The 24,997-nt window shown below is 44.0% G+C and overlaps 3 protein-coding genes across 9 annotated transcripts in view; all 3 read left to right on the forward strand.

The window, feature by feature from the left end:
* LOC114020077 (zinc finger protein 239) overlaps positions 1-24,997 on the forward strand; it is a 479,276-nt gene that overhangs the window by 334,983 nt on the left and 119,296 nt on the right. The window lies entirely within an intron of this gene.
* The window catches only part of LOC102945825 (zinc finger protein 436), a 1,196,575-nt gene that overhangs the window by 125,363 nt on the left and 1,046,215 nt on the right, over positions 1-24,997 (forward strand). The gene's annotated exons all lie outside the window — the stretch shown is intronic.
* Positions 3,719-23,564, forward strand: LOC102931017 (butyrophilin subfamily 1 member A1). 2 transcript variants are annotated; one of them, XM_037913620.2, is made up of 7 exons: positions 3,719-5,268; positions 6,144-6,260; positions 8,962-8,982; positions 11,569-11,589; positions 13,390-13,410; positions 13,523-13,549; positions 20,973-23,564. In XM_037913620.2, exons 1-7 carry the CDS (start codon positions 4,965-4,967, stop codon positions 21,506-21,508), a joined length of 1,047 nt encoding a protein of 348 aa, XP_037769548.1. In that variant the 5' UTR covers positions 3,719-4,964; the 3' UTR covers positions 21,509-23,564. The 2 variants fall into 2 exon arrangements, with proteins under 2 accessions (XP_037769548.1, XP_037769550.1); XM_037913622.2 differs by lacking the exons at positions 13,390-13,410; positions 13,523-13,549 and having other exon boundaries at positions 3,973-5,268.

Here is a 24,997-nt window from a genome sequence, read left to right on the forward strand (position 1 = left end):
CAGCTTTATGTGGCTGCCTCAACGATTGAGGCCCTGAACATGGTCCACTCAGACTTAATGTCCAAGACCTCACCCAGAATGCAGGCAGAGTTCTTCTGGAGGTGAGAATTGAATTCTTTCCACACAGGCTCCTCCACCAGATGTTTCCAGCCGACTCGCACTGTTCGTTTGGGCCTCCTGTGTCTATCCGGCTGGCGTCCCATGAGTCGGATCCAACTCACCACCAAGTGGTGATCGGTTGTCAGCTCTGCCCCTCTCTTTCCCCAAGTGTCCAGAACATATGGCCTTAGGTCCAACGAGATGACTATGAAGTGGATCATTGATCTTCAGCCCAATGTGCTTTGGTACCAAGTACATTTATGAGGAACCTTGTGTTCAAACATGATATTCATTATGGACTACCCATGAGTAGCACAGAAGTCCAATAACAACTCGCCTCTTGGGTCCAGACCAGGAAGGCCATTCCTCATAATCACTCCCCTCCAGGTATCTCCATTGTTCCCCACATGAGAGTTGAAGCCCCCAGTAGAACTACAGCTTCGCTAGGTGGCACTCTATTGAGCACCGATCCCACCATTGCCAGAAAGGCCGAGTACTCTGAATTGCTGTTAGGTGCACAAACAGCAGTCAGCGTTTTCCTCTCTGATACCCGAAGTCTCATCAAGGTGAGCCTCTTGTTAACTGGGACAATCTCCAACTGCACAGCACCCAGCCAGGGACTTGTGAGTATCCCCACATCTGCCCAGGGCCTCTCACATGGGGCCACTCCTGAGTAGGAAAGAGACCATGCTTAATTGAGAAGTTTGTTTCCAGAGCCAATGCTATGTGTGGAGGTGAGGCCAACTATATCTAGTCAGTACCTTTCCACCTCTTCCACCAACTCTGGCTCCTTTCCCACCAGTGAAGTGACGTTCCATGTCCCTAGACCCAGTTTCCATTGTAGAGGGCCAGTTCATCATGGTCCATCCCTCCTGCTGCCATTCTGGCATCGCACCTGACCCTCAACCTTTGCCTTGCGGGTGGTGAGCCCACAAGATGGGTCCACGTCACCTTTTTGGGCTGAGCCTGGCTCAGTTACATGGGTAGCTCAACCACCAGATGCTCACCTGACAACACCACCAGGGGTAGGTCCCAGTATTCCTAGTCCAGATGAGGTTCGCATGGTCATTTTTGGGCTTTCATGAGGGTCTTGAGGTGGATTGGTTTTAGTCTGGAACCTCCCTGCAGAGCTATTCATCTAAGGTGACTCTACCAGGAGCACTAGTCTCCAGACAACATAGCCCTGGTGTTTGCTGGAACACGCAAGCCCCTCCACCACAACAAAGTAACGATCCTTAACATTGAATTTCATCTGCCATTTTGTTGCCCAGTTATCCAGTTTTGTGAGATCAATTTGTAACTCTTTCCAGTCTGCTTTGGATTTAACTATCTTGAGTAATTTTGTATTGACTGCATATTTTGTCAATTCACTGTTTACCCTTTTTTCCAGAGCATTTATGAATGAACACTACTGGTCCCAATACTGACCCCTGGGTAATCACTATTTACTTCGCTCCATCCTGAAAACTGACCATTTATTCCTACCCTTTGTTCCCTGTCTTTTAACCAGTTACTGAGCCATGAGAGGACCTTCCCTATTATCTCATGACTGCTTACTTTGCTTAAGAGCCTTTGATGAGGGACCTTGTCAAAGGCTTTCTGAAAGTCTACTATATCCACTGGATCACCCTTGTCCACATGTTTGTTGACCCTCTCAAAGAGTTCTCGTAGATTGGTGAGGCATGATTTCCCTTTACAAAAACTATGTTGACTGTTCCCCCCAAAATTGAGTTCATCTATGTGTCTGATAATTCTGTTCTTTATCATAATTTCAGTGAATTTGCCTGGTACTGAAGTTCGGTTTACTGGCCTGTAATTGCCAGAATCACCTCTGGAGCCTTTAAAAAAAAATGGTGTCACATTAGCTATCCTCCAGTCAACTGGTACAGAAACTGATTTAATAGAGACTGGGATTGGTTGAGTCATTATACTAAGTGAAACTATTTCCCCTTATTTATTCCTCCCCCCACCCCCACTGTTCCTCAGACGTTCTTGTTAACTCCTGGAAATGTGCTGGAAATGGCCCACCTTGATTATCACTTCAAAAGGTTTTCTCTCCCCCCACCCCACTCTCCTGCTGGTAATAGCTCATCTTAAGTGATCACTCTCCTTACAATGTATATTTTTTCATGGTCTGTGTGTATATATAAAATCTCCTCACTGTACTTTCCACTTTATGCATCCGATGAAGTAAGCTGTAGGTCACGAAAGCTTATGCTCAAATAAATTGGTTAGTCTCTAAGGTGCCACAAGTACTCCTTTTCTTTTTACATATCACAGTTAGCAGTTCTTCAATTTCGCATTTGAGTTCCTTCAGAACTCTTGGGTGAATACCATCTGGTCCTGGTGACTTATTACTGTTTAGTTTATCAGTTTGTTCCAAAACCTCCTATAATGACACCTCAAGTTCCTCAGATTTGTCACCTAAAAAGAATGGCTCAGGTTGGTAATCTCCCTCACATCCTCTGATGTGAAGACCGATGCAAAGAATTCATTTAGTTTCTCCGCAATGGCCTTATCGTCCTTGAATGCTCCTTTAGCATCTCGATTGTCCAGTGGCCCCACTGATTGTTTAGCAGGCTTCCTGCTCCTGATGTACTTAGAAAATATCCCCATTCTGATAATCTAGTCTGGCCTCATGTTTTTGAGCACAAGTCAGAGAACCTCCCCCAGAGATTCCCGCATCATACACTTTTGGCTGAGTTAGAGCAGATCTCTGAGAGATACCCAGCAATGATTTAAAGACTCCAAGTGATGGAGTCTTAATAACAAGAATTTTAGTTATAAGTTGGGGATGCATCAATTAGAAGTAATGGAGGAGGAGAAGGACCTTGGAGTATTGGTTGATCATAGGATGACTATGAGCTGCCAATGTGATATGGCCGTGAAAAAAGCTAACGCGGTCTTGGGATGCATCAGGAGAGGTATTTCCAGTAGGGATAAGGAGGTTTTAGTACCGTTATACAAGGCACTGGTGAGACCTCACCTGGAATACTGTGTGCAGTTCTGGTCTCCCATGTTGAAGAAGGATGAATTCAAACTGGAACAGGTACAGAGAAGGGCTACTAGGATGATCCGAGGAATGGAAAACTTGTCTTATGAAAGGAGACTCAAGGAGCTTGGCTTGTTTAGGCTAACTAAAAGAAGGTTGAGGGGAGATATGATTGCTCTCTATAAATATATCAGAGGGATAAATACCGGAGAGGGAGAGGAATTATTTAAGCTCAGTACCAGTGTGGACACAAGAACAAATGGATATAAACTGGCCACCAGGAAATTTAGACTAGAAATTAGACGAAGGTTTCTACCCATCAGAGGAGTGAAGTTTTGGAACAGCCTTCCAAGGGAAGCAGTGGGGGCAAAAGATCTATCTGGCTTTAAGATTAAACTCAATAAGTTTATGGAGGAGATGGTATGATGGGTAATATGGTTTTGGTAATTAAATATTCATGGTAAATAGGCCCAATGGCCTGTGATGGGATATTAGATGGGGTGGGATCTGAGTTACCCAGGAAAGAATTTTCTGTAATATCTGGCTGATGAATCTTGCCCATATGCTCAGGGTTTAGCTGACCGCCATATTTGGGGTTGGGAAGGAATTTTCCTCCAGGGCAGATTGGAAGAGGCCCTGGAGGTTTTTCGCCTTCCTCTGTACCATGGGGCACGGGTCACTTGCTGGTGGATTCTCTGCTCCTTGAAGTCTTTAAACCACGATTTGAGGACTTCAATAGCACAGGCATAGGTGAGAGGTTTTTTGCAGGAGTGGTGGGTGAAATTCTGTGGCCTGCGTTGTGCAGGAGGTTAGACTAGATGATCATTATGGTCCCTTCTGACCTAAATATCTATGAATCTATGAATGTGTTTGTGTGAGTGTCCTGCGCCTAGCACTTCTCAGGAATGTGTGTGTTTTTGCAATATCAGCCCTGTTCTTGCCAGATTCTGCAAACTTAGAAGCAGGCGTGTTCTATAGCAGGGCCTGCCTTTTGCTCACAGCCTGACTTTCGCTAACTTTGCTTTAGATCAGCAAAGCTTGCCCACTACTTTAGTTCAGGCCTCATACCGGGCCTCTGATACAAGGGCTTGTGTCTCAGACTCTCTCTTTCCACTACAGCCTGTATGTCGACACGCAACAGATCCACTGGCCACAAATGTGTGAATGAGAGAGAGAGTGGCGGGGGAGGCAGCAGGCCACATGTGCTCCTCTCCCTTACTCTGTACTAGGGCTGTGGAGTAACTGCTCACCTGCTACTGTAGCTTGGCACTTGAGGTGTCTAATCCTCAGCCCCTCATACATTCCATAGAGTCATAGATGTTAAGGCCAGAAGGGACTTTTATGATCATCTAATCTGACATTCTTTCTGACACAGGCCAGAGAATTTCACCCAGTGATTCCTGCATCCAGCCCAGTAACTTATAGGTGAGCTAGAGCAATGTTTTTTGTTTTTTTCGGAAGAGACTTACAATTCTGATTTAAGGACTACAAGAGATGGAGACTCCACCATGTCCCTTGTTCCAGTGATTAAGTACATGCACCGTGAAAAATTTGCACCATATTTTGTCTGTCTTTAACTTCCTGCCACTGGAATTGTTATTTCCTGGAGCTCACAGCCAGTTTAGTTGGGCTGCTCTCTCTGTTCAATGATACAGTCTATCATTTTATTCCTGATCTGAAATATGCTGTTCACGTTGAGATAGGCTTCCAGCTTTAGGGCTCAGGCAATAGTGAAACACTTCTCATAGCCAGAGCTCAGCAGTGACACAGTGAAAGGCAGAAGGGACAACGATCCACTTTTCCCTTCTCCTGAAGGATTAAATGCTCACCTTCCAGGCTGAAGGGATCCATATAGCTTGTGTAGGGTTCACACATGTCACTCCATTCGCTTCCAGGTCTGGGCTCTACTCCTTGCATCTCTATTGACAGCTACCAGAGCAGAGGGATCTACATGGTGTGTGAATCTGCTGGATGGTACCCGGAGCCCCAGGTGCAGTGGAGAGACCGGAGGGGGCACCACTTACCATCCCTGACAGAAAAAATAACTCAGCATGATAATGGCCTGTTTGAAGCACAAATTTCCATTATTGTAACAGAAACTTCCAGTCGGGATCTGTCCTGCTCTGTCAGCAACTCCCACCTCAACCAAGGAAAAGAATCCGTGATCTACATCGCAGGTTGGTGTCCACGAAAACCACACAGTTCAGCAACTCAGCAAAAATGTGATACGTTTAGGGCTAATTTAAGTATTGGATTTACAGCATGCATGTGCATAGAGCTGCTCTGAGGCTATTCATTAAACACAGTATGTGGTGAATTTAGGGAAGGTTAGACTTCATGAACCTGCCTTCCAAACTGCAGATGGAGTATAATGAAACATGACTAATTTTGGTGGGGAGTGTTCAATAGTGTGTTTTATTATTGCTAACACTGTTAACATGCCTGGAGTTGAATTGACATTCACAATGGAGAGGGAGTCTTGAAACATTTCCGTAGTGTAGAAAAGGCCCCTTTGTACAGCCAGAATGGGCTCTCCAAACTGGAGCTCCGAGGAAAATGGTTTCCTGTCCCATGAAGATTTTCAAATTTTCAAAAAATTTCCTTTTCCCCATGGGGACAAAACTGACACTTTTCAAAAGTTTTCATTAAAACAAGAAAGAGAGACACCCCGCCACACATACACTTCACAATAGCCTGCTGGTCAGGGCTCTTACCTGGGATTGGGGGGTCAAATCCCTGCTCCAAATCAGGCAGAGCAAGAATTTTACTCTGGGTATCCCCTGTGAGTGTCCTAGCCACTGGGCTAGTGGCTATTCTGGGGTTTTGCTCCTCTGGTTTTAACTAGAAATCCCATCCTGGACCCAAGAACCCTTTCCTGTAAAATATTTGGCTGTGATGAATTGGTGTTTTCTGACAAAAAACAAAAAAATGTAGTTGAAAAATTCCTAATAATTTCTACTTCCAACCAGTGGCACATGATCACCACAGAAGTCCTACTAGTGATACATCTGTTCTAGCAATGTTTCCAAGTTAATGAGGCTTTGTCTTGTAGATCCTTTCTTCCTGACGGCCTACCCCTGGAATGTGGCTGCGTACATACTCCTGGTTGCTTTGGGTTTGCTCATTTTCACGGCCAGCTACTTCTTCTGGAAGCAACACAAGACGAAAGGTAATGTTATAAGGGGAGAGTACAGTCTACTCAGAGATTTCCTTTAAAATATAAATTAGTCTAGAGTGGAGGTGGCTTCTCTATAGTTAAAGATGCAGCTACATTTTTATTTTAAGCCATATTTTGCATCATCTCTAAATTTCCCAGGAAAAGTCAGATGATGAGAAGTGCGGTGGCACCTTAAAGACTAACAGGTTTATTTGGGCATTAGCTTACATGGGTAAAAAACCCACTTCTTCAGATTTTTTACCCACAAAAGCTTATGCCCAAATAAACCGGTTAGTCTTTAAGGTGCCACCAGACTCCTCATTGTTTTTGTGGATACAGACTAACATGGCTACCCCTCTGATACTTGGTACCATAAACTGGAAGTTCAGGACAGGCCCTGGGGTGTAATTTGTGAGGGAAATCTGAAGTCTTCCATTACTTTTTGCCCATGTCTTGGGAAATAAATGAAGGGCCTAGGAGCCACATGAAACATATCACTTGATTGCCATTGCTAATGTCTAGTGGATGAAACCAAATGCCAAAGCCAATGTTGATAATTTACAATATGAAATGATTAGATCTTCATTTTAGAAATACAGAGTGCTAATAGAACACCTGCTTAGTGCAGTGAGAGAGACACTTTCCCGTCAAAATGCCCTTAGCCTAAGAAAGCTGCACTGGGTTTGGGAATAAGAGTTCTGGGGTCACATATGCCACTGATTGGTTTTATGCACGTCACAGCCCTGATCAGAGAGCACAGCCAGGTATTCTACACTAGCAGGGTTAAAGCAGCAAATCTTTTAAGTGAAGACAAGCCCTTGATGACTTGCACTAACTCACACAGAAGGTCTGTGGTAGACCCAGGAATTGAACCATGGTCTCTGACATCCCAGGCTAGGGTTCTAACCCCTACCGTCTGCAAAGGTTGCCACCCCCTTTCTTAGCTCATCAAGCTTAAAGGCAGAGGACCAATGATTAGCTAAATGGAAACCACTTTAAAAGTAGCACCTGCAATTATTATTTCCATTTCCCTTCCTGCAGCCTGGCATTATTAACTGTCACCACCCAAACCTTGCTCTGCATAGGGAGCTATTCATTTCCTCATGGGGTTTCCCATGATGCTCATCACTGCAGCATCTGAGCCTCACAAATTGCCTGCTAGCTCTGGTAGTGTCAGTCCCATTTTCTCTCCTGTAGCCTTGTTTTTCAAAGAATCTTTTATCCTGCACAAGGGTCAAGCAGTCGTGCCCGATCCTATGGGGCTGCTGGGGGTCCCTTCCTGAACCGTCAGACAATATGCCAGTCTTTCTCTGTCACTATTCTCCTTTCCAGCAATTCTGTGTTTTTCTGTACTACCAAGTTCAGCGTGGATAGCCATTCTCCGGAGCTGGCTCCCAGTCAGTCACAGGAGGCTGTTCTTCACAGGAGTATTGAAACAGGCTGTGGCTGAAGTCTGGGTAACTGAGGAGATTTGATTGTTTTCATTTTGTTGGGCCTAACTTAGAACCAGTCCAATACAGCCAAGCTGATCTTTATTCCCCAAGTCAGTTGAGGAAGATGCACAAATAATTACAGGGTTTGGGTTCCAATTTTGTTTTAAGAAGTTATTAAGATTCATAATGAACAGAAGAACTTTAACCACAGGCAGAAGGATCGCTATGACAGGCAAGTGCAGGCCCCTCTGAAACACAGGGCAATGGGAGCAGTTATATGGAAGCCTGTTGATACAGTTCATTACCAGCCAACCAGTGCTCTGTAGAACGTGCAGCATTTGTACTGGACTCTCCCCCTTTCTAACAAGTATTTCCTCTTCTCTCATAGCGGCACATGTTGCAGAGAGAGTTAAGGCTCTTCTATGGGAACTGCAGTGGGGGGGAAATCTCTATCTTTGGAACAATTGGCTAGTGCCTCCCAGGCAGCTGTTAGGGGATCTGATGAATGAATGCTCAACTCGGTGGTTATTACATGCAGAACACTTCCTGCCCCACTCCTACCCTACACTGCACCCCAGAGATCCCCAAGGATTGCAGGAGTTTGCCCCACATGGACAGGCATAGGGTGGAAGCAAGTGCATGTTACAGTGACCCTTCACTCTGTCACTGACTGGGGTGCCAACGATGTGAAGGTGTTCGCATTTCCTACTAAGTTTATAACCTAACGTTTATGTAGATGGTGGCCGGGGCAGAGTGGCTTGGGAATGGTCAGTCTTAAGGCTTTGTGTAAACTGGACTTTCGTCAGCAAAACTTTTGTCGTTCAAGATTGTGAAACCCTCCCCCCCAAACGACAAAAGTTTTGCCGACAAAGCTACTGCCGCTCGTTGGGGGTGGAAGTTTTCTGTCAGCAGGAGAGCTCTCTCCTGACGACAAATGGTGGCTACACTGTGCGCCTTTTAGCAACACGCCTGTGGCGGCACAGCTGTGTCACTAAAAGGTGCGTAGTGTAGACATAATTCACAGTTCTGCTTCTGAGGCTTTCAGCCTTTCTGACCTCTTACGCTTGTGTTTTGGTAAATTTTGTCACTAGAACATTATTTTATGGTTTGTTTTAACCAGAGCCTCAAGTTCTTAAAGTTAACAGCATTTTCCATTTGGGATAATTATCTTTCCATTGACTTTTTTGGGACAAGAGCAGGCCCTAAGTCTAAACTCTTATGGGATTATTTATGTGATATGCTATTTATAAACCTATAATATATTCTGTTTTTGTTTTTAGGGAAACTTGTTGCGAACCTTGGTAAGTGTCATAATCCTCTTCCTGTTATAAACCTTGTTCCACCGGGGGATGGAGCTTCCCTGATCCATGCACCCTTCTGACCCGACACTCTGCACCCGCTCTGCCCTTCAACTTTCTGATGGTCACCACTAGCTGACTGACTCTGCCTCTACACTCTCGCTCATGAGTCCCACCCTGGCCCTTGATTTTTATTTGCCTATCCACATTTCCATGGCCACAACATTCACTTCCCACGGCCTCCCCAACATTGACCCTTGCCAGCTCCATTCACACCTACTCCCCCTACACTTAAACAAAACAAGGACATTCCAACACAAAACCGTTCATTTCCAATTAAGCTCGAGCATTTATATATAAACTCCAAGGCTGAGATCATAGCATTCTGGCACTAATACAGAATGAGGCCAGTGTCATGTTGAAGGATCACACTTAGTATCAGAGACAAGTATGCTTTAAAACCAATACCAAGAATTCAGTTCTCCACTCATGAACTTTACTCCAGTATTGACTTCTTCAAATTTAAAGCTAGGAGGGAAGAGAGAAATGCAATCCTGCTATTGTGTTAGAGTTCTGTTTGTTTGGGTGACTTAAAAAAGAAAACAACTGCAAACCATACTTCACATTTTTTAAAGTGGAACCTTAAGTTTTAATTTCCATGATTTTAAAAGTTTGAGAGTTTAAAATAGTTTCTTGTTGGGGTTTTCTGGAGGAGGCTGGTGGTACATCTGCTCAGCCTGAACTCCACAGAGTTTTGGGTGGTTATGTGTGCATTGTAATGTTCTTTGAACTGTGCCCAACAGAATGGTATGCAAGATACAAGGAAGGGCATATCTGCATTTTTTGACAAATTGGAGAAAAAACAAGCTGCTAGGCTGAGGCTCTCATAATAATTGAAATAACAGATCAAAGTACATCTACTTACAAAGACATAAAGTAAAACAAAAACTAAATCTAAGATATTCTAGATTCTGACTGATTGTATTGTGGCCTCCATAGAAAGGTCTATCTGTGTCACACTGTCAGTCAGTCTCTTGTGGCAAGGCACCTCCTCTACCTTGGCAGGCTCAGCACTTTCCCCTCTGACAGTGGAGGAGCTTGGAGTAAGTCAGCCCCACTCTGGATGGCATTCATTCTCCCACTTGGGGGGTTATTTCCCAATCTTTTCCTGGGAGGTCTTGGGGCAGGCCTCAGAAGTGCTCCTCCGCCAAACAAACAAAAAAGAAAAAACCAGTTCCAACACAAAAACGAAGGGGATACCTTTTCCTACCCCCCACTCTGAGGGCAGGTGGCCTTGTTATTGGCCCTAGAGAGGCAGTCAGTTATGTAGCCTCCCCAGTATGAGGAGAGCAGCCATCCCTTCCTTCCTCCTCTCCTCTCCTCTCCTCTCCTCTCCTCTCCTCTCCTCCCCCCAGGTGAAGCCTTTCTCCCTGCTGCCACTAGCCTTGCAGTAGCTTGTCTCTCCTCCTTCCCCCTCACCAGAGGAGGGTTTTTTAAAGGTCTCAGGCAGCCCTTAATTGGACTCAGGTGTCCCTAGTTGACATGAGGTAACCTGTTCTCAGCTTTCAGGAAAAGGGCCTCTATCATTAGGGCTAACACACTTGCCTTCCCCCACCCTCTTACAGCTGCCCAGCCTGACTTTGTCATACTCTTTAATAATCACAGCGCAGTTACATTAAATTGCAGTCTGAATTATCCCCAGGTACCTGGCAGCATGAGATCTCATCTTTTGCCCTTTTCTTTCTCTAGAGCAGGGGTTCTCAAAACAAATGTTTTGGTGTCCTCAGAGTACGGCCACCAACTCTTGCTGGTGGCCGCTATGACAATTTTTCCTAAAATACTTAGTTAACTTTAGGAAAAACATAAAATATGAACATATACACATCCAAATCATACTAATTTATTTATATAAGGGTTTTTTTGCAGACTGAATAATAAAAATAATGTACAGTTGTCTCTATTCTTCACTAGACCTAAACAGAATAGAAACACAGATAAGGTGCATGGCATGTTCTTGTCTTGTTGTTTCTTTTGCTTTTTTGGTTGTATTTTTGTTTTAGACTTGCTAGCTAATAAGTCTGCTTCTGTGAAAAATTATATTTGTATGTTTGTTAATATAACTTCTCACAGCAGACTTCTTAGCTAGCTGGGAGGCAGTGAAAAGTGATATTAACAAACATATAAATATCACTTTTCACGGCAGACGTATTCAGCCCCGGCAAGCTGGCGGGGGATAAATTAAGCCTTGGATGAGGAAGTATGTAGGGAGGCAGTGAGGGCCAGGATCATGTCGTTAATGGGATGACCCAAATATTTTCTATCTCGGGGGACTGTAGACTATCTGTAGAGCTCAGTTTAGAAGGAAGCCAGTATATTTCAGATAATATTTATTTATCTTGCATCATGGAATTTTGTAAGGATGGGATTTGGTTTAAAAAACAAGACAAAACTGAGGCCCTTTTGGCTATATAGTAACTATAGGCAATGGGAGTAGATCTAAAGAAAGGTTGTGGATTGAATTCATTGTTAATAAAAAATGCAACATTTAAAAACCATTTTTCTCTATATTTCTTTCCTATTTTCTTTTAGAGGAACATCTTGCACAGAAAGGTACGGTTTCTTTGTTCATTTTAATAGAGGAAATCAAAGTTTGCATCAAGTTGCCTCTATTATTATTATTATTATTTATTATTTGTATTGTGGAAGCACCAAAGGGGTCAGGGCCCTATTGTGCTAGATGCTGTACAAACATATAACAAAGAGCTGGTCCATGCCCCAAAGAGCTTACAATCCCAAATATAAGATGCGAGACAACAGGTGGATATAGACAGACCGACGGGGCTCACGAGGGAACAGGGAGACCATTGTGATCAGGGTGATAAGCACCAGTCACAGTTCCCCAGCTGTCAAGTGATTCATAGGCTTCCTGGCAGAGGTGAGTTTTAAGAAGTCTCAAGGTAGCAGCCTCCTACTTCCCAGCTGGCTACTAAGAGATTTTCATATAGACCAGTTACAGCTGCATAAAGGCAAAACCCACCCACACAAGCCCTTAACAGGAAGCAAACAACAAGTGCAGAGAACTCTCTGAACACTGATGCATCATGGTACCCATTCTTTCTAGTAGCCCCCTGTCCCCTGTAACGGAAACACCCTGTGTGTGACACAGTCCTCTGACTCACACTAACCCTTAGCCCTGCCCTCAGCAGAGTTAGCAGGTGCTTGCTCTGGCCCAGTGTATGCTGGGGAAAGGGCGAGGCAGGAGTTAAGCTTTTACATTCTTATGCAGAGTGGATTAATCGGGGGGGGGGGGGGTGGTGTTCCTTGCCTGGGGAAGGGGAAATGGAGCTCTCAGCCTGAGCCCAAGGAGGCACTGAGAGATGTGCCAGTTCTGTCTCCACAGCCTCACCCCATCCCTGCTCTGGCCATCTCCCCACACAGCATGGACCAAGTCAGGGGAGCCAGCCCTGTCCCCCAACCTATGTTCCCCTTGCATGTTCCCCCATATATCCCTTTCATCCCAAGGAAGGGCGGAGAGGCCTAGGCAGCACTGTCATGGGAGCAGGCAGGCATGGAGGGAGGGATGGAGCTGCAGCTGGAGGTGGTGCCAGGGCAGAATCTCCCAGCTCAGCAGCAGAGGCCTCTCCTCCCTCAGAGGAAGGGGCTGGGCTCCCCCAGCTCTGCTGTGCCAGCAGACCTGTCTGCTAAGATTCCTCCCCGTCCCCAGGGGGGAGCTCCAGGGGACACCCCACCACTCATCCATGCCCCATCCCTGGTGATTTTCCCCCGCTCAATAGCATCATCCCTTCCTGCCCACAGCACTGGTCTAACCAGCCTCCCTTAGCTTGTATGAACAGGAGGAAGGGTAGGTGTAGGTATTGCTCTGTCCTTTAATCACTGCTGTGAAAATGTTCTTCACTTGTAGTAATAGGTATAAAATTCCTATGAGGTTCACATTGGCCAGGGATAGAGTAACTGGAAAAATTCATAGATTTCAGTGCCAGAAGGGACGACTGTGATCATCTAGTCTGACCTGCATAACACTGGCCAGAAAACTGCCCAAATAATTCCTAGTGCAGGAAAAACATATCATCTTGATTTTAAAATTTTCATTGATGGAGAATGCACGACAATCCTCAGTAAATTGTTCCAGTGGTTAATTACGCTCACTGTTAAGTTTATGGAAATAAGGCGTATTTTTTTTCATTTCATTAATTTTTAATTGAGCATTTCCAACCTTTCTGACACTCCTTGTTATTATTAGTCTTATTTAAGTGTAGTCCCTTATAGTTAAAAAAGATTTAATTTGTGATAAGTTCATGGGAACTCTTACAATGTAAACCACCCTTTAAAAGTATGATTGTTTCAATAAACTTTCTTACCATATATCTATTTCTATTGATTTGTTTTTAGAGAAGCTCCAGAATGAACTTCGTAAGTGCCATTCCCACCTTCTCCCAATATAAACTTTATTATAAACTATTTCCCCTTCTGAGGGTCTTGTGCACAGGACAGCTCTCATCTCTCTGTATCTACTTTGTTTCAGAATTGAGAAGAGCTCAAATATATCAAGGTAAATTCAGCTGATATTTTATTCATGTCAAAATTGGGGTAATCTTTGCCGCCTTTCCTTTTGCAATGAACAGGCTCATAGCAAAAGTGACAGGATTCAGGTAGTATTTTCAGAGAGATGGGACAGATGTTCTCCTTTGGGTAAAGTGGTGATTAGTGAGAGGGGATTTCCAACCTTTCCAGTCTTACACTGTTCTGACAGGATCATTTCCATTACACTGCTCAATACACTCTGCTGAAGAGCAATTTCCCAGACTCCCTGATTTAACTGTCCATTCCCTTCTAATGGAATATGAGGAAACAAGGAGCATGTTGGTCATCCATGGTGCTGGGGAGTTGGACTCTCTAGGGATGCGGAGGGTCCCAGGGAATATGGTCATCTATTTTACCTTATATTTAAACATTTGCAATGTACAGTGGATGGGGGATTGCTAATCAGATGTGGAGCCTTTCACTGGTAGGCCACTAGTCTCAATGCCACCAGGTGAGGCTGATTGTAGGGATCTTTGTGCAACGAATAGCTGGTGACAGTTCAGTTACAAACAATTAATGGCTGTGCTCATTATCCTGAAATACTCACATTCATGGCTGAACGCACCACAGAGACTCACCTGCCCATTACCCTTGGAAATGAATTTTGCATGTGTCAGGTTTGAGGCAGATTGGCAGGATAGTGTAGGAGAATCTTGCACTGCACCTGGACAATAAATACGGAAAGAGCTTTAGCAGCCAGTGTTTAAATGCTTCTCTCCTTCCCAGAACTACATTCATGCAGCACTCTGGCTCAGTATCTGTCAGCAGAGTGTCAAGCGTGCTCAAAAGAGAGGGTGAGTAAAGGAAAGGAGAGTGGGGTGGAGCTCTCAGATGCAGTTTAAGTTGTTACCATCACAGAAAGCACCACATCTTTAGGGTTAAATTTAAATCATGATTCTGGAAAAGGAAACCTGGCAGTCGTAAATTAAAATAACACATGGTGGAAAACCCAGAGAGAGAGAGGGATGAAATGGAGACATAGAGAAAATGTATACCTGAGGCTTCTGAAATGACACCTCAGAAGATGCCTCAGCCTCCAGTCGAGACCCCATCCACACAGTCATGGAAATGGAAGGACTCAACAATCTGCCCACAAGAAGGGGTGTCTTGGGAGAGGGAAAGCAAAAGGTTAATCTTGATGGAAAGCGTCCATCCGTAATAAAAGGAAGTAAGGAAAAAATGACAGGTCAGAAAAGGGCAGTGAAGGATGGTATTTTTAAAAAACTGAAACTAAAAAACCTGTGGTGTTGATTTTAATTTTTAAAGACATAAAATTTTGATAAATTATAGCCAGATCACTGCTAACACCTCTAGCCAAGGTTGCCAAAGTGTTTCCATTATAGCATCTGAATTCAGTTGCTTATGAAATGTTCACCTCTAGGACTGAGATTTTCCATTCCCGTCTCTGCCCTAAGGTGATACCTTTTTATAAAAAAATGGTTTCAGCAAAATGGTCCGGCTGGTCTTTAGGAAGAAATTCATTTTCCTGTCCCCAAGAAACTTAGGTCTTGGTGCCCCAGTCACTCACTCACACACATCAACTGCACATGTTCCCGAGCAAAACTACTACATTAACAACTTGTGTAACTTCACATTCATTCACTAAATGTTAGTCCTGAGCATTAGATGCCTCCTAGAGGAGTCCAGTAGATGAGGTTTCATCTTCTTTCATTTTATGGTACAAAGTGGTAAATAGATGTCAGGAGACTTTTAGGATTCTGTTTGACAGCTCTGGCAGAATTAAACAGCCCCTTGTCGGATTCACTACAAATGTTCTAGAATTAATCTATGATGCTGTGAGACCTTGTCTATCAGTGATGAGGCCAATACGACTCTTTGGGAGGATTTTACAGCAGGAGTGAGGTCGGCATGGACTCAGGCTTATAATAAAAATTCAGTTTCAGCCTTACCTATGGAGTGACTAGGGACAATCCCTAATATAGGGAAAAAACAATGTCCTAATGTTTTAAGTGGCTACTGTGTCATTCATTTGTTTCTCATATGATGCACCCATGTCACTCACTCATGACAGACTACGGACTATCGTCCCTATTCCCATGCCAGGTACCTGGGAACCATGGGCACAACCCACCAGACTTCTCCTCAGGCTGGAGCCCAAAAGGGCCTGGCTCTCCTGGGAATGCAGTGAGAGGCAGTGGCAGCCAGAGCAACAGTGGGTTGGGGGAGCTTCACCTTCAGCGACTTGGGGCCCTTTAACACTGAGCCACCAGCCAGATTCGAAGCTCAATGAAAGGGGAAAGTAGTAGAGCAATGTGTGGGTGTAGTGGGGAAGGTTTTAGCTGCTTTTCAGGGGTTAAAATTTCCCTTAGAAGGAGATACAGGGAAGAGTGAGTCAATGTGGATGATAGAAACCATAAATGGTGATAAGTAGATAGAACAGGATATATCCGTGCTGGCAGGGAGAGTGGGGAGCTGCAGTGAATCTCTGCTCGACCCCAGCAGAGCTCCCTGGGGCCCAGGACCAAGATCCAGAAAACCAGGGAGTGCTCCAGCTGGGACGGGGCCTGTCAAAGTTCCTTCCCCACTCTGAACTCTAGGGTACAGATGTAGGGACCTGCATGAAAGACCCCCTAAGCTTATTCTTATCAGCTTAGGTTAAAAACTTCCCCAAGGTACAAACTTTGCCTTGTCCTTGAACCATATGCTGCCACCACCAAGCGTGTTACACAAAGAACAGGGAAAGAGCCCACATGGAGACATCTTCCCCCTCAAAATATAGCCTCAAGCCGTACACCCCCTTTCCTGGGGAAGGCTTGATAGAAATCCTCACCAATTTGTACAAGTGAACACAGACCCAAACCCTTGGATCTTAAGAACAATGAAAAATCAATCAGGTTCTTAAAAGAAGAATTTTAATTAAAGAAAAGGTAAAAGAATCACCTCTGTAAAATCAGGATGGTAAATACCTTACAGGGTAATCAGATTCAAAACATAGAGAATCCCTCTAGGTAAAACCTTAAGTTACAAAAAGACACAAAAACAGGAATATACATTCCATCCAGCACAGCGTATTTTACCAGCCATTAAACAAAAGGAAATCTAATGCATTTCTAGCTAGATTACTTACTAACTAGCAGAAGTTCTGAGGCTGCATTCCTGATCTGTTCCCGGCAAAAGCATCACACAGACAGACAAACCCTTTGTTCCCTCCCCTCCAGCTTTGAAAATATCTTGTCTCCTCATTGGTCATTTTGGTCAGGTGCCAGCGAGGTTATCTTAGCTTCTTAACCCTTTACAGGTGAAAGGGTTTTGCCTCTGGCCAGGAGGGATTTTATAGCACTGTATACTGGTTACCCTTCCCTTTATATTTATGACAGGGCTGGTGGCTTGGAGTAAGTACCAAGAGCCAGTATTCACGTGTGGGAGGGGTTCTAAGAACAACTGCTGCCATCAGTTGGGTGGTTCTGAGCTCATTTATTGGTTTAAGAAGAGCTCTCGGTGACCAGGCCAGGTGTAGGGCATAGGCCATTGGTGCCCCCTGACTCTGGACACCTTCCACATGTGTGGAATGCCAGAGGAGGAGTTTGTGAGAAAGACTAGCTGTAAGTGCAGGTCATGGCTGTATGTGGCATCTGTGTTAGTAAACCCCTTTAAAGACTTCAGGAATGATGTGAGCCAGGTGAGCTCGACAGTCACACCATAGGATGGCCCTAGCAGTTATTACAGCAAGGCCTGGGTAATTACTTCCCTATTTCAGAGTGCCCCATAGCAATGTGAGGGGTTACATTGTGTCCCATCAGAGCGATGAACTGTGACATGGAGTAGAGCACGAACTGACAAGCAGGGCATTACAAGGTGCCTGATGGCTGGCAGTTACATGACCCTCGTTTATTACTGGCCACTAACCTGTCTGTTTTATGGACAAGGCTGCCAGAAGACTCCAGTAAAGTGAAAGGTATTACAGCTGCATGTATCCTGGCTGTTCTAGACTGAATTCACTGTTAACCCTGGTGCTATGAAGAGTAGTTTCAGAGTCAGCAGCTGCGCAAACCATTCCCCATTGCTCACTGAGCATTGCCTACCTTGTATCACCGGTATGTTTGCCCCTGTGTTGTACTGAAGCCTGGTGCTTAGAGACCAGTGTTCTCCAACTGGTTTTTGAATGTTATAATTCTTGACCTCTGATTTGTTGAAATCAATGGGACTCTTTCTATTGACTTCAGTGGGCTTTGGAGCATGCCCATAGTGGATAAAGATAGACTAGGTGACTTGGTTTATTTGTACCTTCAAAAATCCCGTACAAGAAGGTATTAAGGAAACTGAGTAGCCATGCGGAGAGATGTAAAGTTCTGGCACTGAATCAAACTGGCTAGCAGATAGAAAGTAAAATGTGAGACAAAAAGGGTCAATTTTGATACGAGCTTGAAGTTGAGTGTGTACTACAATGTTCCATACTAATACTGGAGTTATTTACTTTTATCAACTTGAGAAAGGGTCCTGGGTATCATTGTGTGTAGCTCAGTGGAAATCTCTTTTTAAAGTGCAGCAATGGTCAAAAAGCAAACAATGTTCACATGCATATGTATGCAATGGAGAATAATATGAAAAATATTTAGCCATTATATAAATCAATTGAATGCTCTTGTGATGCTGATAGGTGGGGGGGATTGAACCTGGGACCTCTGGTGCTTAGTGCGTGAGCCTCTACTGCATGAGCTAAAAGCCACCTGGCTGTTAGCTAAGGCTTGTAGAGCAGACTCATTTTATCTCTCTCTCTCTAAGTGGTCCCAGTGCCACTACATGGGTCAGAACACCACATCCAGGAGGTGTGTGGGTTAAACTCTCACTTGGATACTATATGCATAGGGCCCTTCATTTTTGGTTTTTATTTTATTTAATTTTTCCCAGGAATTTATTGGTGTTTAGTACTACAACAACAAAAACAGGTGAAAATTAGTGGAAAAAAGTATTAATAATTTTTCTGGGTAAATATCAGGGTTTATTTTGGTGGACAGAAGGACAGGGGAAGAGAGTATTTGGTAGGTTAATGCTTTGATGAATGGAATTCAATGTGGTTTGCTGCAGACCTAAAACACAACTCAAAACACAATGCCACCTCATAGTTTAAGAAAACAATACATCTCTAATCCCCAAATAAAACTTTTCATTTGAATAAACAGTGTACTGTTGTAGACTTAAAACTATTAGCCTATAAATATTTACATTTAATAATTGGTCCACACCATTTGCAGCGCATACATTTAACTTCATCCTTTCCTACTGTTTTTATTTTTTAAAATTTTGAATACTTCCTTGTGTTCTGAAACCTATTCTGATACAGATTTTCGTTTTCTTCCCATTTTAGTGTGTCATATCTTTAAATTATCTGCTAACAGCTTGAAATGTGTATGTGGTGGCATGAGATTCATCAGTATGTTCAAATGTGCATGCACTTCAGAGCTTGCGTGTATGCCTGTTTGTTTATTGTGTGTATCTTTAGACTAGAAAGTAGCTGTGTGACTCATGCCCTCTCATCTGGAGTGCCCTTTACACTGCTTTGCTGCTGTAGCCTCTAGTCTGGACAACCCACAAGTGGCCTCCAGCATGTAAGTCATTCCCACCTATGTCTGTGTGCACTTGCAAACTGCCAGTCACACTCAGACTCTCACTAGCCCAGGGGTGGCCAAACTGTGAGTTGCGAGCCACATGCGACTCTTTTACTGCTAAAGTGCGGCTCGCAGAGCTCTGCATGTGCCCTCCTCTCCATTCTCCACCTACCAGACTGGGGGTGGGTGGAGAGCTCGGGACCTTTGCCTTGCAGTGGGGTGGTGGGGTAGGGGCTTTAGCCCAGCAGGGAGGGGGGGGTCTCGGGGTTTCTGCCCAGTGGGGCACACCTGCCTGGGCTCAGGGCTTCAACAGGAGCAGGGCTGAAGTCCTGAGCCCCGTGAGGCACCTCCTGCGGGGCTGAAGACCCGAGCCCCGGCCCCAGCAGGTGCGCCCCAGCTTTTGAACTTCTGAAGATTGTTGTATGCGGCTTGAAGGGCCAGTAAGTTTGGCCACCCCTGCACTATCCTGAATTACAGGCAGGGTGACCCCAGCCCCCTCCCAGTCCCAGACTTTCCCAAGAAATGTACATTTTATACTATCCAGCTCTCTCCTGGACAATGCAAGCTTATATAAAGTCTGTCATTTTATTAATAGAAATGTGATGCACAATTCTTGTTATGCCAAATGGAGTTCCCAAACACTTCAATTCAAATACACTGGTTTAGATAAAACAAGTTTGTTAATTACAAAGAGAGAGATTTTAAGTGAGTACAAGTAATGAGGCATAAAATCAGAAATGGTTACAAGAAAAATAAAGATAAAATGCAACTAATGCCTAACTTAACAAACTGTGTTACATTCACAGCCAAGTTTCTCTCATCTTACTGGGCAAACTTCTTGGCCATGAGCCCCTTTTCTGTGTAATGGCTGCTTCCTTTATTCCTTCTGATGCAGTCAACTGAAGGGGGGGGGAAGAGTCCCTTTCCAGCAGCCAAGGAAGATAGTGTTGCCAGTTTTTGCCAACTGATCAAGACTCACAGGATTTTGGCATCTGCAGGGGGAGCTTTTACGATGACACAAGAAGTTCCTCTCGTCCTGTCATTTTCAGGGCAGGCATGCAGCCAGAGCTCTGTGCAAGAGCTGAGGACACAGATCTGCCTTGCCATACAGGAAAGAGGAGAGTGGGGAGTCAGGGTAGTGGTGCTGCTGGCACCTGGAGAGAGGAGTCCTAGGGCAGGCGAGTGGGGAACTCAGAGGAAGTAGTGCAGCTGGGTTCCAGTCCTAGGGCAGTGGGAGACGGAAGTGTTGCTGCTGGGTCATGATAGCACAACAGTGAAAAACAAACCAAATAAAAAACACACAACCCTAGACTAAAAAACAATACTTGATTTTAAGAAAGCCTCATGAGTTGAGGGTCTGGCGCCTGATTTTTGATGTCTTGAGGCTGGCAATACTGCTCGCATGTTAGCACATTCTCTAACAGTGACTGATTTAGTAGGGAAGACAAGCTCTCCCAGGGCACGGCAAGAGGCGTTTCTCTGCAGTGGCATTCTCTTCCTTTGTTCCCTATTATCACTTTCTATATAATCTGATGGGAAAACATAGTAAAGCTGGTTCATCTCTCTGGAGAGGCTGAGGGACAGATAGGGAAGGTTTTGAATCTCAGGCCTGAATCAGTTGATGCTTTTACTCTGCCAGTAGAATGAATCATTCTGGCACTTTCCTGAGCTTTTTGATCTACTCCCTGTTCAGAGCTGGGTAAACTGGAGGAAGAAGAGTCACTAATTTGCTGACAGCTCAGACAGATTATGTCACAGAAATGAATACAACCTTGCCTAGAGCCAAGATCTGCCTCTAAAACTCTGATTTTTCTCTCTCTGCAGCCAGCGTGATTCTGGATCCAATCACTGCTCATCCTGATCTCATCCTGTCTGAGGATCAGAAATGTGTAACAAAAGGAGATACAGCACAGAATGTGCCAGACAATCCTGAGAGATTTGATTCTTCTGTGTGTGTCCTGGGTTCTGAAGGTTTCACATCAGGGATACATTACTGGGAGGTGGAAGTGGGGAACGGTGGTGACTGGTGGGTTGTAGGGGTTGCCAGAGAGTCTATAAGGAGGAAGGGATGGCTCAAGTTTAGCCCAGTGGAGAAGATCTGGGCTGTGGAGTGTGACTGGGGTAAATACCAGGCTCTTGACTCCTCTGTGATCCATCTGCCCCTGAATGAGCGACTTGGGAAAATTGGGGTTTCTCTGAACTTTGAAGAGCGCCATGTAGCATTTTATGATACTGATAACATGATGGCAATATATACTTTCAAAGAGGTCTCTTTCTCTGATGAGAAAATCTTTCCTTTCTTCTGTGTCTGGAGAACTCCAGGAAAATATATCAAACTGTGTGACCGAGAAAAGAGGTAGCCCTACATTTTCAAGTGTCCATTATTTTTTGTGCCAGCTCTCAAAATTAGTGGGCACTTTTTGTGAAAATTTAAAGCAAATTACTTCTCTGTGCCCAGAATTTTGTACCTTTCAAAATTAGAAAGCATGAATGGTCAGGAGAAAATGTCAATGGCACAGCATTTACCCAAGCTATTTTTCTGACCTCTAGTATTCTGGAGGCCAAATGTGATAAATGAAGGCAGGTGGGGGCGGGGGCAGGGGGCGAGAGCTCCCTTTTATGAACACATAGCCAGCCAGTTAGCTGTAAAATTCCTCTTGGTAGCTGTTCTCTGCTTGCTTTACCTGTAAAGGGTTAAAAAGTCCCCTAGGTAAAAAAAAAAGAAAGAAAAGGAGTGGGCACCTGACCAAAAGAGCCACTGGGAAGGCTAGAACTTTTTAAAATTGGGAAAGAACTTTCTCTTTGTCATTCTCTGGGCTGCAAGGACATGGAGCAGCAATGCTCTAAGCAGGAGTGCTGTGTAAGGTTTGAACCAGGTATGAAAAAGTATCTTCCATACCTAGAAGGAATCATTTGATAGGGAATGTTTAGATAAACGCAATCAGGTTTATTTCTTTATTTTGTCTTGTAGATCTCCCCAGATGCTTTTGTTTGCTTGTAACCTTTAAGCTGAACCCTATTTTGGGTGCTTAATTTTTGGAATTCCTCTTAAAATCTAGCAAAAGCCTAAGTTCCAGATGTATTTTCTTTCCTTTTTTAATAAAGTTTACTTTTTTTAAGAACAGGATTTGGATTGTTGGGTCCTAAGAGCTTTGTGCCTATGCTGTTTGATTAGCTGATGGCAACAGCTAATTTCCTTTGTTTTCTTCTCAGCTCTCCCCGGAGGTGGGGTTAAAGGGCTTGAGGGTACCCCACAGTGGGGAATTCCCAAGTGCTCCTTCCTGGGTCCAAGGGATTTTTTTTTGCATTTGGGTGGTGGCAGCGTTTACCAAGCCAAAGTCACAGAAAAGCTGTAACCTTGGGAGTTTAATACAAGCCTGGAGTGGCAAGTATTAACTTTTAGAATCCTTGTGGGCCCCCACCTTCTGCAGTCGAAGTGCCAGAGTGGGAATTCAGCCTTGACACCAAGTCTACACAGGGTCTGAATGAACTCTCCCCTGTCCCCTCTCCTATTGACGGGCTGGCAGAAAAGACATCAGGAACAGACCGTGTTTGCATAGACACACCTACTCTGCCTAGGTGCACACCATGATTGAGCTTCCTTCCCAAAATGATCAATTATGGCTGGTTTGGGGTTATAAATGACCTTAGTACTTGAATACAGGGGTAATGAAATGTTGTTATCCTGATTGTATGGGTAAAGGACAGCAGAACTGTTCATAGCATGCCCTGACTGAGGTTTCATTTAGGGTGACCCCCCCCCACTAAACAGGGTTAGGGTTGCTAAATCCCAGTGAAAGGGAAAGAGGGTGGGGACAGGAGGTTGTATCTGGTTGTATGGGTGCTGCCTAAAGAGTCCTAGACACCATTCGACTTTCACTACAGAGCTGGAGAGGTAATCCCAAAGGCAAGGGGAAATAAGGTGGGATAGTAAAATGCGGTGTAGCTAGGTCTTGGAGAGAGGAATCTGGGAAAGGGAAAAGGTAGGGATTGACTTTTTTTTCTGGATAAATGTTGATAACTGCAAAGTAACGCACATTGAAAAACATAAACCCAGCTATGCAAAATGATGGAATCTAAATTAGTTCCGTTTCCTTGTGATGCCACATGATTGGAACATGACCATTTATATCATTAATATTGCCACTATTATACAATTGCAACAAATCTTGTACAAAGTATGTCATGTATGGTATCAATGGAAAAGTTACCATCTATCAAATATCACTATCCTGTTTGTATGCCCATATCGTTTTTGTATCTGAAGTTATGAATATTGACTATATACCTGTATTTTAAATGTGTTTGTTTCTGGGGAAACACCTACAAGGTTGTTTGCACCAATCTAGCCAGCACTAAAATCTTGGGATTAGAAGAACCCTTTATTTGATTAAATTGTTTTTAAATAACCACTCATCATTAAGTCTAGTGTCTGAGTGATGAAACAAGGGTTTGGATACCTAAAGACACTGTATTTCTGACTTCTTTTTAACCAGTGTGATGAGACAGAAGTTTATTCTTCCATAGGATATGCCAAGTCAGTCACAAAAATAATCAGCAGTTTGGGGTGGGTCTGCCCCATTTCTCGGCAGTTTGTTCTGAATTTTGTATTTTCAGCTGTGACACACTGAAGGACAGTGACATTTGGCATACTTTTTGCAAGATTCACAGAAACAGGTCAGTTAAGCTTTGGATCAGAACGCCACGCTATTCAAACATTTTAATGGTTAAAGAGTAATTACAATGAGTGAGCAATGACCATATGAGGGTCTTGCCATAAAAAACCCTGGAAGGTTTATGCTCACAAAAGGGGTTATCCTTTAGGAAGAAAGTTACTGATCAAGAACTGAAAAATCTGTTCGTGGCCAGTGATCAGAAAGCAGGGGCTCCACTCTCACCTGCCCCAAAGGCAGCTGCTGAAGCAGAAGCAGTGGGAATGCTAGCAGCGGAAAATGAACAACAATTTGAGCATGAACAAAAACGTGTAGATCTTCAATTGCAGGAAAAGCAAAAGATAAGAAGCTCATCAAAGGTGGATGGAACAGATGGCTGCTGAGGAAAGGGCTCATCAAAAACAGCTAGAAGCTGCCAGCCTTCAGCTCCAAGTCTTGGAAAAGGAAAAGAATCTGCCACAGCCTGAAATTCCATCTGCCCTCCACAATAGCAAAAATTGGGAAAGGACTTGTCCCGTTTACAAAGATACTGAAGACATAGAGGAATTTTTGTCTACCTTTGAATACCTATCCAGTTTTCACAAGGACTCAGATGAACAATGAATGCCTGTCCTGCTAACCAGGTTGACTGGAAAAGCCAGAGTGGTATTGAATGAATTAAGAGCGCAAGAAGCATTAGATTATGTGCTCTTTAAAGATCCTGTGTTAAAGTGATTCAAGGTCACTCCTGAATCTTACAGGGTAAAGTTTAGACATTTTAAAATGTCTAATGACTGTAGTTTTGTGGAATGTGCTCATAAATTAGTGGCTTTTGTTAAAAAGTGGGTTGTGGGAGCAAAGGCTCATGGGAAGTTTGAGACATTTTTGGATTTAATCACTTTGGAACAATTTTTGGGCATTGTAAAATATTCAGCTATTTATCAGCTATTCAGCTATTCTATTATGTCATAATCTGATCTGAGTAAACGTGATAGGACACCTCATATTATGCACTACTCCTAGTGACACTCTCCAATGGATCCCCATCCTCCACCCACCGTGAGGTAGGTAGGAGAGGATCATTATTATCCCTACTTGAAAAAGGGAGAAGCTAAGGCTGAGAAAGGAGAATTGACTTGTCTTAGATCACACAGTCAGTCAGTGGCAGAGTTGGGAATAGGACCCAAGAGCCCTAAT

Source organism: Chelonia mydas, chromosome 14 (assembly GCF_015237465.2).
Source record: "Chelonia mydas isolate rCheMyd1 chromosome 14, rCheMyd1.pri.v2, whole genome shotgun sequence".
NCBI lineage: Eukaryota > Metazoa > Chordata > Testudines > Cheloniidae > Chelonia > Chelonia mydas.